We start from the raw sequence: 17,373 nt of genomic DNA on the forward strand, positions 1-17,373 counted from the left end.
GTTGGCACAGGAGAGGACCTGGAGAGGTCCCACGGCCGAGCTGGGCGCAGACGACAAGGGTGCCGCTCACCCTGGCCATGAGTTCACCACCAGGCCTCCTTATCTCCTTTCCTTCCAGAAAGCACACCCAGTCCTCTCCTGCCCGTCGCCCCGATCACCCAAGCAGCCGTATTCCTGTCTTCTGGAAGCCTCTCTTGCTCTGGATTTACTTATAATTATAATAATTTGCATTCAATTCACTCAGCAAAAATCCCAGTCATGAAGGGGTCCGATGTGAACCATTATGCAAAATGTCTTCTGGATCTGATCCGGAATTAGATCAGGAAAAAAATTATTACATTTTAACATTAAACTCCATTTACGGATTCAAAAATCAGTTAAAAATACACATAAACTCTGATTCACTTTTCATGGTTGGTGTCTAAAGAACAATCTAGAACCTTTTGGTGCTGATCCAGAACACCATGTGGACGGTGTAGCTCCAGTTAGGAGGGGAACGAGCTGCTTGGGGGAGGTCTGAGCTCTCTGAGTGCTTGTCTTGTATAAACTCTGTTTTTCATCTTATTCTTTTTCATTTCAACCTTTTTTTTTAAATTAAAATTTAGTGGAAGAATTCATTCCCCCAAACAGATATTTTGTAATTCCTCAAGAAAAGGCATAAATTTCTGAAGCTAAAATCTACTGAAGTAAGCTTTTGTGATTTACTGACTCCAACATTTAAGCTTCGAGGGGAAAAAAAATATAAAGCTGAAAGCAAATAGGGGGAGGCAGACAGAAACAGTGATGGCGTATTGATTTCATATTACAGGTGATGGAGTACAGCCTTGCGTATTTGTACCACACAAACCCATACAGCTTAATTTCCTTCACATTCATGGGGGAAAAAAAGACGCATATAAATTTATGTAAAAGCGTTGATATACTGTCGCTGTTTTTTTTTTTATTTCTCTGAAAGCTGTGTCATGTTTTTGTTTGATATAATGAGGATTATTTTGTTAACAAAGTTGTGATTTGTCTTTAAGGGGATGTTTAGGAAAAAATGCTGCTGAGCCGATGATGCTTGTCTCTCACCTTCATCGCTGTGTTACACCCCTAAAACAACAACAACATTTCCCTTCATTCATTCGGTTTCTTACTGTATAATCCGGCCGCGTGTATTTCCTGGAGCCGATCCCACCAGTCTATTTACTTTCTCCTAATTCAGAAATTACCGGTACCTGAACCACGTCTCTCTTTTTTTATCTTCATCTTCTTTGAATCACTGAACTCCAACATTTTTAGACAAGTTACAAAGTATCTGTACCAACATCCAAAATTTTAATAATCTATCAGTCCCCATGCGTTAATTCATTTATAACAGGCGCTATTATCGCCTAGCTTTCTCTTAGTTATTCTTGGAGCAGCAGGACGCCGGTGAAGCAGCAGGCATTTGAGGTTGACTTTTGAGAAACAGATTAGAGTCGAGGCCAGATCAGGCTTTTTTGAGATTTGGCAGAAGCAAAAAACCCCATAAAAGCACACCATCCCTATTAATTCCATGCATGCACAGCAGTGATTTATTAAGTGCTTTGCTGCACAGCACCGGTGAGATTCAGAAAGTCCGCAGCCCAGGGTCATTAATCTTTTTCTTTTTTCCAGCAGCAGTAATTTTCTATTTCATAAATTTAATACAACTTGTTTTTCTTCTTTTTTTTCAAACCCCTCATTTCTTTGACCTTTTATATACAGTTCCCAGCACTTGGAAAAACAAAGGTGGAGTCCAAGAAAAATCAGGTATTGATTTAGTGTTAAGAGCAGATAAATCTTTTTTTAAACGTAATTTTTTTTCTTCTTCATTCAGTGCTGCGTTCAGGGCCGAGCTGCTCTTACGTAATCCTGACCGATGATGCGGAGGCCTGATTTATTTACTCTTTTCTTCTAAACCAGCTTCACATGCGACAGTATCAGTGTGTGTGTGTGTGTGCGCTGTGGGCGGGTGGATGACCCTGAATGATGCCGTTAGTGTTTGGGGATCTGGAGAGTCTTAGCAGTCCTGGATTTGGCAGCTGGACTGACAGGTCTTGGGTGGATTCCCTGCTCTAAAGATAGCCGGGGGCGTTGGCTGCTCTGCGGTACACGTCCAGAAACATTTGAGAAAACGGCCTCCCTCATCACGACGGGCTCAGCCAGTCGTAAACCAAACCTAAAACAAATAACACATATTTTTACAAAATGCAAACTTCCCTCCTGCATCATTACCATATTTCACTGGGGTGACGTGCGGCTTGGGCTTTTGTTTTTGTTGTTGCCCGTGACCATCTTTTTGGCCTCTGGATGTTTCCACAGAGGCTGAGCTCGGAGGCCGCGTCAGGGCTGGATGGATGCAGCGATACTCACCAAGGCATGTACAAATACACGCATGCCCCAGTGCCACCACAGACATTTAAATACCCAATATGCGGCTGCAGTATATGTGGAGGTGCTTGTTGACTGCCTCGCCACCCCTGCACTCATTTCCAAAGAGATTTATGGGATTAAAGGGGCCCTTTTTTTTTATTTAGTTGCCATTTTCCACAAGATCCGATATATTAATGTAGAATCTGATGTCAACTTTAACATTCCAAACAGGTAGAAACGGTGGATTAAAGATGCTTTTGTTATGTCTTTCATGCTGTAGCTACACCTGTGTGTGTGTGCGGGCACTATTATAATCATATAATTAATAATAATAACTATTTGTTGGCTCTCGATGAGTCCATCCTCACGCGTAGAAAGCAGCATGGCGGCGATTCCAGAATGTAAGGATCCTTTTATTGGCCGAGTTAGCGCCCTTGAAAGCTCTTAACTAATGTTCTTTCTGACCAGCCGTGTAATTACACCGCCTGTCAGCACACAAATCACAGCACACCCGTCATCTGCTGACTTCAATTAGCTACCCCCCTCCCGACACCCCCTCCCGGCTGGCTTAAAACCACAGAGGGGCCCTAAAGGTAAGGGGCCACAGAGCCCACCGCCGCCAGCGTTCACTGATGTCCAAGGTGGAGGAGGAGGTGACCAGGAAGTCACTGACAGCCCCCGAGCTGAGCCGCCCCCCTAGGGGGCACGACCCGGTACTGTAACGCACTTCTGAATCAACGCACAAAAACAATAAAAGACAAATCCAGAAAATGTTTGATCCCATTTTATTATTAGCATATTGCAGCCTCATCCCACTTGTTTTGTTTAGGTTGGAATATTAATCCCCTTTTGTGCTTTGGACTTTATCTGGAGCTGCTCGGTGTGGGTCCAGTGTGACATCTTCAAAAAGCACTCAGAATGTTTTTGGGTCTAGATAATACATAAATAAAAGCTCTGTCAATGACACATATATTTCAATTTCAGACAACACTGATTACAATGAACAAACCTTTATTTTTGTTTACTTTTACGACTGTAGCATGCTAACATAACCTTGCAGGAAACTGCTGTAATGCTACATGGACCCGTGTGCAGGATGTGATGTAGGAAAGCGGAACAAAATAACTACTCAATAATGTTTTATCAGGAGCCAGTAGAAGTCCATCCTCTTTTTTACTACGTATTTCTCCACCTTTTTCATGCACATACTTTGCCGGACTAATCTTTCTGAAAGCGGTTGTTCGTCCATCAGGCTGTGCAAACCTTTCACGGTGTGATTGGCAGCCGTAGTAAACTGCATACAGTGTGTAGGCAATGACAGTTTGACTCTTGAAGCTCCCATTACTCCTCCCGCTTGTCGGCCCTATTCTCTGTGGACTCCAAGAGGCATTCGGTTAATTGTAGGAAAGTATTAGCAGAACACCAGAAGCAGATGGAAAAGGTCCATTTTGCTCCTTCGCATTTAAACTCCTCGCGTTGGTTTGAGCGGACTAAGTGATGATATGTGACAGTTGCAGTGAAGGAGGAGGTGAGTCGGTTCCACCATGCGGTTCTGTGGTTTCATAGCATGGCTTCTATTCTGGGGACTTTAGGACTCGCTTTGAATTGCCAGGGGGTTTAATTTGTGTCGTGGGCTCAAGCCAAGGTAAACACACCTGAATAATCGAGATGAAGTGCACCTATTCAAACACATGTCCGCCTAACTAGCTCTGCATTGTGGCGTGCACCACAGATTGAGCCTACTGTGGGTTGGTAATGGAGAGCGGTGTAAGCGTGCGCAGGAATGGGGGTCAGACCGCGCGGCTCAAGGTGAAGCTGAGGCTGCGAGACCAAGGGGTGTGGGAGTGGTTGGGTGAGTCAAGGGTTAAAGGGAGTTTACTAGTATCATTATTATTATTATCAGTAATGTTTAGCTATGTGGTTTGTCTCTGGAAAACACCCACACTGACTCGAGGGTCCAGAACACTAGAGCGTCTGGTACACAAGAGGGTCCAGTGGACTAGAGAGTCTGGTACACTATGGGTACAGACCAGTAGAGAGTCTGGTACACAAGAGGGTCCAGTGGACTAGAGAGTCTGGTACACTATGGGTACAGACCAGTAGAAAGTCTGGTACACAAGAGGGTCCAGTGGACTAGAGAGTCTGGTACACTATGGGTACAGACCAGTAGAGAGTCTGGTACACAAGAGGGTCCAGTGGACTAGAGAGTCTGGTACACTATGGGTAAAGACCAGTAGAGAGTCTGGTACACTACAGGGTCAGTGGACTAGAGAGTCTGGTACACTATGGGTAAAGACCAGTAGAAAGTCTGGTACACTACAGGGTCCAGTGGACTAGAGAGTCTGGTACACTATGGGTAAAGACCAGTAGAGAGTCTGGTACACTACAGGGTCCAGTGGACTAGAGAGTCTGGTACACTATGGGTAAAGACCAGTAGAAAGTCTGGTACACTACAGGGTCCAGTGGACTAGAGAGTCTGGTACACTATGGGTAAAGACCAGTAGAGAGTCTGGTACACTACAGGGTCAGTGGACTAGAGAGTCTGGTACACTATGGGTTCAGACCAGTAGAGAGTCTGGTACACTACAGGGTCCAGTGGACGGGATGTCCCAGTAATGACGCCACTGGGTCCCTTTAATGTGCCTGAACTAAACATGACCAAATCGTTCATGTCTTTAGTGCAATTTAGTACAATTTAAACCAGACTGATAATGTAACAGAGGAAAAGACTCTTGCTTCACGGTCTTCGTTTGGTGAGGGGGGGTGGGGGGTGGTGGCTGTAGTAGGTGGAGATGCCCTGGTGACCTGCAGTGGAATGTTTTCTCCAAGTTCAAGCGCACCCTCGGGGGATCTCTGGGTTTTTAGCTGCCGCTCACCTTTGTCGCCGACATTATCCAGAAATCCTTCACCACGGCACCTCCTGAAACCTCCAGCAGCAACCAACCCACAATGTCTCTCTCCCCCCCCCCCCCCCCCCCCCCGAAGACATGCACTCACAGTACACGGCTTGTTCCTGACCTCACAGTGTCCCCCCGCCCCCCTTGTCCTCCTTCACTCTGTCTCCTCTTTGCTGAGGGTGAAGGTAAATAAAACAATGTGTGGATTAATGATCGAGTGATTTGAAGGCCGTGTTCTTTACGGGCCTTAGCAAACCACTCTTTATTTACCCAAAGGATAAATCAAAATTATGGGCTGTATCAACAATAGAGCGGCGCTCTCCAGAGACAGGAAAAAGTCAGTGCCGGGTGATCGGTGGAAGAGAGTGTGAGCTACAGCAGGTCCCCTCTGTCTAGTTATCTGATCATGTGAGAAGGTGACCCGCGGATTAATCAGGCGGGAAGAAATCACACCTGCTGGCTTCACATGGATGTTGTATAGCCCACCTTAATGCATTTTGAATGAATGAATGCATTTAATTTCAGTTCAATTAACATTGAGACAGAGACGAAGGCTTCTTCTTCTTCTTTTTTTTGACCCCAGATGAATCAAAAGGGGGTCGATTGGAACACACCCTTTTAAAAACAAATAATAACATCAAGAAAACTACCCCTAAGATTTAATCCGTTTTGTGAATGCATTCTTAGGTTATTAGAGTGTTCATTTTGGTGACTATTTTTGCTTCGTCCCGCCTGTAAGGCAGTAGATTTTTTTGTCTTTGTTTGGCTGTGATTTTGTTTTATTTTCTGCTTCGATGCCAGCCAGTCCTCTCCTAAGTTGCTTTCTACTTTGTTTCTTGCTTCAGGAAAGAAGCTTAAACTGAAATCTCTCATGCTCGTCTCTGCTTGCCGGGCTTCGCCCTTAGTCCCTGTCGTCACAGACTGCTTTCCTTTATTATAAAACTTCCTCAACAAGTCCCAGTTAATCCAGAAATCTGTGGCATGTGATCTACTGGTGGATACTGGCGAGTTCCTTGTATTCAGTGCAGAAGGCAGCTCTCAGTATCTCAGTGCTTCCCGTTTGTTGACAGGCATGTCCTCCACAGCTTCGCTCGGGACCTGCTGCTTCACTCTGCAACATCTGCATCTGCTTATGCAGGGAGGAGATCCTAATTGACTGTTGAACTCGATTTGCTGGTCAGACTGCGAGCTCCAGCGTTAAACAGCTAGAGCTCATCGATGTACAGGACTTACACTTAAAGTTATGGCTTCATATAAACTTTTGCAGGAACGTGTGTCCAGGAACTCTGCTGATCTCTGGTGGAAGACGAGCAGTAGTGCAATTACAAAAAGGTGAGACCTTTCACAAGTCTCCTCCGCTCTTTATTTCTGTGCATTTGTACCGGAGTGACAGCAAATGTTTGCGGCATAGTTCTGGACAAAACAAATGGAAAATAAGTTGCAATGGCATCGTAACAAGGACTGATGAGTGAGTGATGCCTACTTTTCATTCATTCTTCTTCGTTATTCTAGTGCAGGATTGACAGCAACAGTATTCTGCGCTTAAAGGAGGGTTATTTAAATAGTGTGCTGTTAAAGAATTTCATGATTAGTGTATCTAATCTCTCTCGTTGGCTGAAAGGAATTGTGCAACATCACAGTTTTTCTCTGAGTAACTGAAGAAGATGGGATTTATCTTAAAAGGTAAACATTAAAGGACTCCTTAGATTGGCCGATGTTTGTGGAATTTGACAGTCATGTGGGGGGGATACTGTCGCGATACAAGTACGGGTCCAGAACACTAGAGAGTCTGGTAGATACAAGATACAAGACAATCCGGATTTTCCCCATTTCCTTATAAAGGAGGCTTTTTCTTGTAAAATATTTATTCAATTCACCCACCAAAAGTCAGCCGTGAAGGGGTCCGATATGAACTATCATGTAAAAACCCGAAGAGAACCCACACAGACACGGGGAGAAGATGCAAACTTGACTGACATTCCTCAAACCTGGTACCTTCTTGCTGTGAGGCGACAGCGCTACCCACTGCACCTCCGTGCCGCCCTGAAGGATTCCAGTATTGTGTGAAAGGATGTTTGATCACGTGGAAATACGTTTAGAATCCTCTCATTGATTTATGTTTTTAAAGTTTACTGTCTCCTATCTTTAAGATATTTATATTGGCCCAGTGACCCGTGAGCCGGCTCACAGTATGTTGTTGTTTGTGTTTACTGGACGTGGCGTCTTTGATTTCCAGTTGGACTGGACATATTGCTGAAAGCAGTAAAAAGACACGCGATGCAAGACGGGTCCTGTCTTTTAAATCTGTAACTCAAGATGACGGCGCTACATGGGAAAACAGCTTGGGTCAAAACCTTCACAGATTACAACCTATCAGCCCCCCCCCCCCCCCCCCCCAATGCCCCTGACCGCCAACACAACCCCGAGTACTGCGGGGATAGGTAGGCGCACGAGAGGCCAGTGTGGAATGCTTGAGGAGGTGTTCCATTTAAAATGCCAAAACAATTTCCCTGCGACCTGCTGAAAGACTGTTTTGGAAGTTCTCATGTGCCGCTTCACCCACGTTGCAAGTTCTTGTCACATGACACCAGTGAACCCCCGGTAACCTGGGGAGGGCGATTGCATTGGGTCAGAACCTGCTCTGGGGCTCGCGGGCTGCAAACCGCGAGCAGCATGGGCTGAAACACACTGGTGGGAGACGATCCCAGTGTGTGTGTCTGTGTGTGTGTGAGTTACATATTTCCTGAAGTCATTAAAATTGCAATGTTTCCCTCTGCGTGTCCTTGCAGTAATTGTGAGTTTGGCCACCGCTGCGGGGCCACTCAGGATCTGGTATCTGCAGTACGGTGCGCCGCTCCATGCATGACGATATGTAATATAATCAAAAAGTCCGTCTTGTGTTTTATACAACCAATCAGAGCCAATCAGTGTGAGCCCATTGTGTGAAGGGGGGGGGGGGGGTCCAGGGGCTGCTGGGGCCCTGGCCGAGTGTGTTACTCATCAGTCTCCGAGGCCTAGTGCTGTGTTTGGATTGCTGTGTTTGGATAAAGCAGATTGGTTTGCACTTAACCCTGTAATATATGCAAAGCTATTCTCCTGACGATGCTCGCTAAGCCTGGCCAGTCACCGCTGTGACAGACGCCATAAACGAAGCATGGCGTGGAGAAAAATGACACGTAATAAATTGTGACATGGTCGCTAAGTAGCCAGAAGGACACACACACACACACACACACACACACACACACACACACAGACTTCGCCTCCATGACGTTAACAAGCAGGGCGTGAAATATAGCATTGAGAGTTACGAATGGTCAAAGAGTGATTTGCTTTGAATCTGTGTATAAAGATCCAAACAGAAAACCAGCCTCCTGCCATTTAGTCACGGACCTGGTGCAGCACCGCATTATGTAATAACGCATGGTGTGGTAATGTAACACAGTTTCACATTATGTAATAACGCATGGTGTGGTAATGTAACAGTTTCACATTATGTAATAACGCATGGTGTGGTAATGTAACAGTTTCACATTATGTAATAACGCATGGTGTGGTAATGTAACAGTTTCACATTATGTAATAACGCATGGTGTGGTAATGTAACAGTTTCACATTATGTAATAACGCATGGTGTGGTAATGTAACAGTTTCACATTATGTAATAACGCATGGTGTGGTAATGTAACAGTTTCACATTATGTAATATTTGAAGTTAGCGAATCGTGTCCCGACAATCTGTGTCTAATCAGTGGATTAGGGTCACTAACTAACTAACTGCCATTTACCCGGGTATTAACAGAGCCCTATTCCTGTTTGATTTACAGCATCATCCAACCAGGTGGTGACTGAAGTTCTCTCTGTGGAGCGCTGAGTATCACGTTGTAATCAGATGAGCCCTCCTTCCATGTAATCAGTAGCCCCACTGCTCTGCTGACATGTTGTCCCTGCTCAGCTCTCCACTGACGGTGCGCTGGGTGAAACCTAATAAGGGAGGGGGGAGGGGGGGGGGGGGTTCACGTGATGCAAATGATGGCGTAAAATCGGTGTATTTTCTGCTAAGAGTTCAACTGTGCTCTGAGAGCACAACTATTGCCAGACCCAGAAAAACAAATGGGCTCCGGCGCCCTAATTTTTAGCAACTGATTTAACTTCAAATCTGAATTCTTTATTTTTTGGCATTATGCATACAAATACACACAGTACACACACACACACACCAGCATTACACTTTATACCCTATAGTGGGCCCCTGTAAACAATCCACACACACACACATATTGACCTGATTGACAATAACAACTCATACTCATGCTTCAAGGTCTTACTTGTGACCTGGAACTTCTCCTCAGTCTGTTAGAGCTTAGAAAATGTCTTCCTCATTTCAAAGTGTCACAAGAAAATGGAATCCATAGAAATGGGTCAAATCAGAATGGAATCGATCCTGCACGGATATTGTTGGTGAAGGCCAGACAGTCGCTCCACTTTAACAGTTGGGTTCCTTGAAATCACTGTCGTGCACAGAAGGAAACTCACCAGCAGAGGGCAGCATGTTACTTTGAAGAAGATACAACACACACGTTGGCCTCTTTCTCCAACGACCTGGATAACTGAGAACCTGCACGGCTTCCAACACACCTTGCATCGACCCCCACCTCTCAGCTTTCATCTTTCATCAGATGTATCAACTCTTTCTGTTTATTACTTTGTCTCTCTGTAATACTGGATAAAGAAAATTGCCTCCAAATAATATTATCCACAATGTCACATTGAGCTCATTTTTCTGGTCATGTCAATTTTTAAGTTTTCCGCTTTGGCCCAGAAACAAGTATTTTATGGACACTTATGTGTGTGATGCCGTTTACTTTTTAACTACTCCAACACTTAGTAATGGCGCCCACTGCGCTGAGGTTGCAAGCTTCCTGTGAGATCACGTGACACGTCAGCATTGCTGTCACGTGCCCCCCATCTCCGGCGCGAGCCTCCACTCCACGCACACACAGAGCTGACCTTCCGGGGCATCGGAGGACCGCGATGGGCTGCGTGCTGCTGCTCGCCGCTCTCGGGCTGTGTTCGAATCTCGGCTCTTCTCAGACCTACTTCCTGGACGACAAACGAGGTTTGGGAAGAGTCTTCGACGGGATCGGAGGCTTGAGTGGCGGAGGGGTGAGTTCAGCGTCGTTGTTGTCGTTGTTGTTGTTGTTGTTGTTGTTGTTGTTGTTGTCGTCGTCGTCGTTGTTGTTGTTGTTGTTGTTGTTGTTGTTGTTGTTGTTGTCTTTCTACTCGAACATTCCTCTTCCTGGCTCGTTCAGGCGACTTCCCGTTTGCTGGTTAGCTACGCGGAGCCCTTCCGGAGCCGCGTTCTGGATTTCCTCTTCAAGGTGCGTCCTGCTCCGAGTCATTCATGAAACCGAGTTCAAAACAGGGAGTTGACTGTTTGTTTGTGCTCTCAGCCGAACTTCGGAGCCTCCCTGCACATCCTGAAGGTAGAGATCGGAGGGGATGCTCAAACCACCGGTGAGTCCTCTTTACTGGGACCTACTTTAATTCATTTAATTCAACGTTTGAGGAGCTGAAGTCCTAATTTATATCAGAGATATTCCTAAATACCCTGAAATTAATTGGATTATCTATTTTAAGATATTGTCTCATGAATTGTTTGTTTTTTGAACAAGCAAGAGTGACTTGAAAGGGTTCTTTGATCAAAGGTTGACCCTGATACTGTCAGGACAAAGAACCAAAGAGCAAATAATCAATAGTCACATTTGGTATTTGAAAGGATCAAATCCCTCAGTTTAGCAGTGGAACACAAAATGTCAAAGGTCATGTTTGCGATGCTGTGAATATAATGCTTTTCTAGTTACATTTTAAAATGTCAGTGGGTACTTTAATCACACTGTAAAAAAATAAAGAATTTAAATATTATTACTTCAAAATGTAATGTTTTCTTTTCTTTTCTTTGAAGATGGAACCGAACCTTCGCACATGCGCCACGAGAATGATGAAAACTACTTCCGAGGCTACGAGTGGTGGCTGATGAAAGAAGCCAAGAGGAGGAATCCAAACATCACCCTCATAGGTCGGAACCAGTTTAAGTCTGGACTTCGCTCCCTAAATCCTCTCAGACAGTGTTGATTATTATCATTGATCCGTGTTTATCTTCACCTAGGCTTACCCTGGGCGTTTCCTGGCTGGGTGGGGCGCGGTAAGAATTGGCCGTACGACTTCCCGGACGTCACCGCGGCGTATGTGGTGAACTGGATCCTCGGGGCCAAGAAGTACCATGACCTGGACATCCAGTACATTGGGGTGCATGCGCATTCGCTTTTATTTCATGCCATGCGCACCAGAAAGAGGGCTTTATGTATTCAATCTGAAGGGGCAACACGAATTCTGGCCTTGGCTTTACAGATTAGCACACACTTGGAGAAAAATAAATGTTTAAATTATTTGCAGACTGTTGTAAATGGGGGCGTGCCGTCCTGCAGGTGAACTTCCTCCCTCGGGTTTCAGTCTTGCTGCGAGTTAAACCTTTTGCATGAATTATAAACGACGTGATTAGAGATGTGCGACTAAGATTTGCTTTCATTTTAGATTTGGAATGAGCGAAGCTTTGACATCGGTTACATCAAGGTAATATATCCTTACTCCCTCATTGACTGATCGATTGGCATGACGTATTAATAATGGGTGAAAACCAACCACCAGCATTGAGTTGTGTCCCACATGAGAGACGCGACTCTTCGGATGATTCAAGCTCTCGATTGCGATCTCTGAGAGCGTGTCTTTGTTGCCAAGGTGCTCCGAGACACGCTGGATAAAGTCGGCCTGTCTGGCGTCGGCATCATTGCGGCCGACGGCAATTGGAGCATCGCCAATTCTCTGAACGTTGACCCTCACCTCAATGATTCCGTAGAGGTGATTGGGTAAGTAAAGTCGGCGCCAAGTCAGGAGGTTGCAGCTATAACGGAAACTTCCGGGCGGTGTGATCTCACACAAATGATTGACTGGACGTGTGACAGTCAGGTGGTGACACGTCCACTGGATAGGGGAGTGTCCCCGCCTGGACAGCTGGGACTGGGTCCGATTACACATCTGAAGCTCTCGGGTTGGACACAGCTGAATGTTTGTGGCTGTTTTTCTGATGTTGATGTTTAATGCACGCTCCTGTAGCGCAAACGAGCTCGGAAAAGTTACAGTCTAGTTTGGATATATGCATTTAATGCTAGTAATTTGATACTGAGTGTGTCGGTTGGCGGTGCGTTAAAGGCTGCAAAAAAGTAAGACGCTTTCAAGTAACACAAATCATCCGTGGTCGAAGCGATCTGCAAATTCAGGAAGGACACAGTTTCACATGACTCAAGAGTCGCTCTCCACAATAAATGTTGAGCATCTCATGTCAAACTTTTAACATCTTCTATTTGAAACTAGCTCGATGCCCCGGTCGGACGGTCTGACGGTCCCGGCCGATAGGAGAGGGAACGGCGGTGAACCCTGTCAGAGTTGTGAGCGTGTCTTCCTGTGCTCTCTGTGTTCCTGTTGGGACGGTCGGGCTGCACCAGCTGCTGCGTTACACTCTGGATAAGGCGGGTCTGGAGCGGGTCGGGATCGTAGCCAGCGACAACCTGTGGGAGCCCATTACCCTGTCTCTGCTGCTAGACCCAGAGCTCAGCAGAGCAGTGGATGTGATAGGGTAGGACCCCGCCCACTGCTGTTACCACGCCTCAGAGGCACCGTACGTACGGCACTATTGCACCTATATGTGCTGTCAGCTCCCAGGCTGATGGGGGCGGGCCTTCTAGTCTCTCAGCAGGCCTCGTCTGTCGCTCAACCAGTTTGTCTTGAATGTAACTCGACCTCGACATCTGTGTTTTCAGCGTACGCAGATCCGTGTCGTGATGGTGAACTGAAATCGAGCCTCAACTTTCTATCAGATCGATCAAATGTGTTGTTATTTAAAAACTTAAATCTGAGGGAACTTGGACATTTCTCATGTTGCAAAAGGGGCAACGTGAGAAATGTAGCGCAGGTAGTCGTCGACGTAGAGTATGAACTGAATGTTTACATCTGTTCCTCCTTATTGGGCCTTCCTTCCTTCGTTGTTCTGATTTTAAAACTATACTGAGCGTGTATTCTGTGTGCTGTTCAGGGTCCACTACCCAGGGACCAACACGGTGCCAGATGCCTTAAAGACCCAGAAGAAGCTGTGGTCATCAGAGGACTACAGCACCTTCAACAACGGCACAGGCGGAGGCTGCTGGGCTCGCATCCTCAACCAGAACTACGTCAACGGTTTCATGACTGCGTAAGGGCAAGACGAGAGGGCATAAAGGAAGAAGTGTGTTTATTTCATTAGAACTGGAATTTTGTCTTTTAGAAATTCATAGTGTCAGCTATTCATTTGGTGATTTAACTTGTGAGGAATGGGTTGTAACTTGTATGCAGTTGTTATATAAAATATAAATGTAGTGCCTGGGCACACCGGTGTCTTTGGACCCAAATGTGTTGCCCCTTGCACACAGTCTGTAATTCGACCGCTCCTGCCTGTGCTGCTGGCTTCAAGGTAGAGCAGGTTCTTGTACAGGTTATGTAACACACAACTTCCTGGTTGAAGACTGTGATTCCTGCTCTAGCACCATCTCCTGGAACCTGGTGGCGAGCTACTATGAGGATCTGCCATTCGGCAGGGATGGGCTCATGACTGCCGAGGAGCCCTGGAGCGGCCACTATGTGGTGGAGTCCCCTATCTGGATCACAGGTCTGCATTCGATGCTGCACCGCGACACAGAAAAAAAAAAGCTGCCATTTTGGGCAGGATTTGTTAATACTCTTACGTAAATTTTACATTTTCTGAACTGTTTACATTCGAAATTTGTCAGATCTGACGCTTTACCGGTTCCTGAACTAAAAACAGCAGCGCTAAGTTTCAAACATGCGAGCGTTCCGTGAAGCGGGATTATCTTATCCTGTGTGCCACAGCAGCACCCAGCATGCTGGTGGCCCTTATAGCATCACCATAGCAACACCAATGGATGGCTTGTTTACAAATAAGAAACGCAACCTAGGAGCGACTTAATGGCGTGCTGTGTTTGTTCTAGCCCACACCACACAGTTCACTCAGCCAGGATGGACCTACCTGCACACCGTTGGACATTTGAAACGAGGCGGAAGTTATGTAGCGCTAACTGATGGGAAAGGAAACCTCACAGTTGTCATAGAAACCATGGCAAGTTCAGGTTTCTTGTTGTGGCTTTTACTTTCGGTTTCTATCGGTGTTCATATGAATCTAAACTCCTAATCCGTCTATCATTTGCTTTTCAGACTCATGACCATTCAGTGTGCATAAGACCTCCACTCCCCCGGTTCAATCTGACTGCCCAGAATGCAACTTTCCAGATGAAGGGGTCCTTCGTAAGTTCATTTTCAGTCCACATCATAATTGCCTGAAGGTAAAGAGTCCTGCTTGTCCCGCTCACGGCTACCTGTTCTCACAGGTCTCCATCAAAGAACTCCAAGTATGGCGGTCGCAGTTTGGTTTTGAGACCAATAAGCCGTCCTTCTTTGAGAAGCTGCCAGCATTAAAGGTAACCGGAGAATGTTAGCGCCACGCAGCGGCTGGAGCCATTGCACTCGCAACCTGTTTGTGGTGGTTTCAGGTTGTGGATGGGTCGTTCACCTTGCGTCTGGATGAAGATGAGGTCTACACACTGACAACACTTACAACAGGACAGAAGGGCACTTACCCAGAACCCCCTGCCTCTGCTAGCTTCCCTAAGGTCTACGAGGATGATTTTAATATTCGTGAGTACGCGCCGCCCGTAATCCTTGCGCTCCTAATCCTTGGAAGTGAAACGTGTCTCTCCCGGTCCAGGAAACCCTCCTTTCTCAGAGGCTCCACACTTCGCGGACCAGACGGGGGTGTTTGAGTACCACAGCAACCTGTCTGACCCCGGGCCGCATGTGTTCACCTTACGGCAGGTTCTGACTGAGAGGCCCATCACCTGGGCAGCCGATGCGGACCAGACCGTCAGCGTGATCGGAGATTATCAGTGGTGAGACGATCGCATTTCATCACGGTTATTGATCCCAGGAGGAAGTTCTATTTGTGCCCCCACTCAACAAAACTCATCGTATATTTTCATTGCCTACCTTCCAGGCAGAACCTGACCGTTACGTGTGACGTCTACGTGGAGAACGTCCGGTCTGGTGGCGCGTTCGTCGCGGCCAGGGTGGATAGAGGCGGCCAGGCCATCCGCACCGCTAGCGGCGTCTTCTTCTGGGTGTTTGCAGACGGCACATACAAAGTCACCAATGATCTCGGTCTGTAGTTGTCACGGAAACACGGCAGTCGTAGCAAGCCAATAGACACCAAGAGGCTTTGAAGTTTGCACATTTGTTTCACTTTCAAGTGTCTTTGAACAAAATGAATGTTCATGCTACGTTACATTACATCACAAGTTTTATGCTTTAAGTACATTTAAATAAAACATTTTAAGCTCATTTAAATACTGTCAAACTTGACCCAGGCCCTTTTGGCGTAATGCTGCGCCTCTTTCCGGCACGCCTTGATATCTGTGTCATTGCTTCCTGTCAACAGCTGGACAGACGGTCCTCGCAGAGGGACAGTCTGGTACCAAAGCGCATGGCTGGAACACTTTGTCCCTCACTGTGAAGGTACGGGAAGGCTTCCTGTTCTTGATAGCCTGGATTTAGCCACACGATAACACGATGTCGGTATTGAAGTATACATTTATTGTCCCTGTTGACAAATCAGTTCTTGTGTGGGACCCGCCCCGTGGAGTCGTGGGTAGCGTAGTCCTTACAGCACCCAGGGAGCAACGCGAGGTTAAAGTGAACCTCCGGCAAACATGCGACTGTCAGGATGAGAAAGCGGATAATCTGCAGCATCTGTTGAAGTTAGAACGTGCATGTAGTAAAACCGGTTACTGCATCCTGTCCGTGAATACCTCCGTCTGCAGGGCCAGTACGCGTCAGGGCTGCTGAACGGGTATTCTCTGTGGAAGAGCGCCGTGGTGCTGAACCCGAAGACCGGCTGGGTCGCCATCGGAACGCGGACGTTTGAACTGGCTCAGTTTGACAACTTTGCTGTGGCGGCGGAATGATTGGAGTGATCGGCGTATCGACGAACACTTTGGGGCGCTATCTCAATGTTTTAGTTTGAAAATCTAAGGTGGAATTCAACAAGAGGCTTCATGATGTAATTTAATGCTCTGCACACTTGAAATTGTTTTTAATAAATTATTTTTCACTACGTTTTATTATAATATAATTAAAAGATTTTAATGGTTTTCTTTTTCTTATTTTTCTTTTCAGTATTCATGTGAATAATGGTCCAAATAAAAGTTGTTTAAATTGTTGAAGGAATGATTTGTGTGTTTTTAATTTACATCAAGGAATCTGACACAGACCTGGACGTCGTATTTAACGTTCAGCATTGTGCGTCCGTCACGTTGGGAAGTGCTGTCACTTGCTTTTAAAGAAAACAAAAAACAAATCCTTGATGACCACAAAGAAAATAATTAGATAATAATTAAAACGTGATGTTCAGCAGTTTATTTAAAAGACAAAGCTCAAGGAACTGTCTGGTGGAGCCTTTTTGCTTCAGATGACTGCTTTGAGATTAAATAGGTACAGCAGGAGTGTGTCATCAGTGTCACGGACGCAGAAATGCGGCTGTAATAATGCGTCGCCTCCAAACTGCTCCCTGATCGTCGCTCATTTACTGAAGCTTCAAAGAGGAAAGCTATATTTTTGTTGATGCTGCACACACACAATGAAGCTGCATCTTCATCTAAACAAATACACACACGACAGGGACCCTGTAACGTGGAGGGGGCACCGCCTGGGGCAGGCCTCGGCCTGGCTCGGGGGCCCCTCGCCAGTGTTCTGGAGGTCGACTGGGCCAGTCCAGTCTGTAATTTTGTCTGAGTGTTTTACTTTGAACTTTTATTTAGCCAGTCAATAGTGTTCTCATTTTGTATTGCTTAAAATACAGCTGGACTGGAAAAGCAGTACTGATAGTCATGTTAAAATACTACAGAGTACTGATATGTATCCAGTGTTTAAAAGACTGGATATA

General features: G+C 46.0%; 1 protein-coding gene across 1 annotated transcript; it reads left to right on the forward strand.

The window, feature by feature from the left end:
- The first annotated feature begins 10,294 nt into the window (after positions 1–10,294).
- galcb (galactosylceramidase b) lies at positions 10,295–16,648 on the forward strand. Its single transcript, XM_068752462.1, has 17 exons — positions 10,295–10,439; positions 10,586–10,654; positions 10,727–10,790; positions 11,239–11,352; positions 11,443–11,582; positions 11,868–11,906; positions 12,836–12,966; positions 13,423–13,578; positions 13,907–14,031; positions 14,372–14,499; positions 14,595–14,684; positions 14,768–14,857; positions 14,930–15,074; positions 15,145–15,325; positions 15,430–15,593; positions 15,871–15,947; positions 16,253–16,648. The coding sequence occupies exons 1-17, from the start codon at positions 10,308–10,310 to the stop codon at positions 16,394–16,396; spliced, it is 1,989 nt and encodes a 662-aa protein (XP_068608563.1). The 5' UTR covers positions 10,295–10,307; the 3' UTR covers positions 16,397–16,648.
- The last annotated feature ends 725 nt before the right edge of the window (positions 16,649–17,373 follow it).

The sequence above is a fragment of the Brachionichthys hirsutus genome, chromosome 18, assembly GCF_040956055.1.
Source record: "Brachionichthys hirsutus isolate HB-005 chromosome 18, CSIRO-AGI_Bhir_v1, whole genome shotgun sequence".
NCBI lineage: Eukaryota > Metazoa > Chordata > Actinopteri > Lophiiformes > Brachionichthyidae > Brachionichthys > Brachionichthys hirsutus.

Bases quoted from the DNA above. Each gene is read 5' to 3' on its own strand.
- galcb (XM_068752462.1), top strand. From the start codon at position 10,308: ATGGGCTGCGTGCTGCTGCTCGCCGCTCTCGGGCTGTGTTCGAATCTC. The intron at 11,583-11,867 runs GTGCATGCGCAT...CTTTCATTTTAG, and splicing joins TGGACATCCAGTACATTGGG to ATTTGGAATGAGCGAAGCTT. The intron at 11,907-12,835 runs GTAATATATCCT...GGGCTGCACCAG, and splicing joins TTGACATCGGTTACATCAAG to CTGCTGCGTTACACTCTGGA.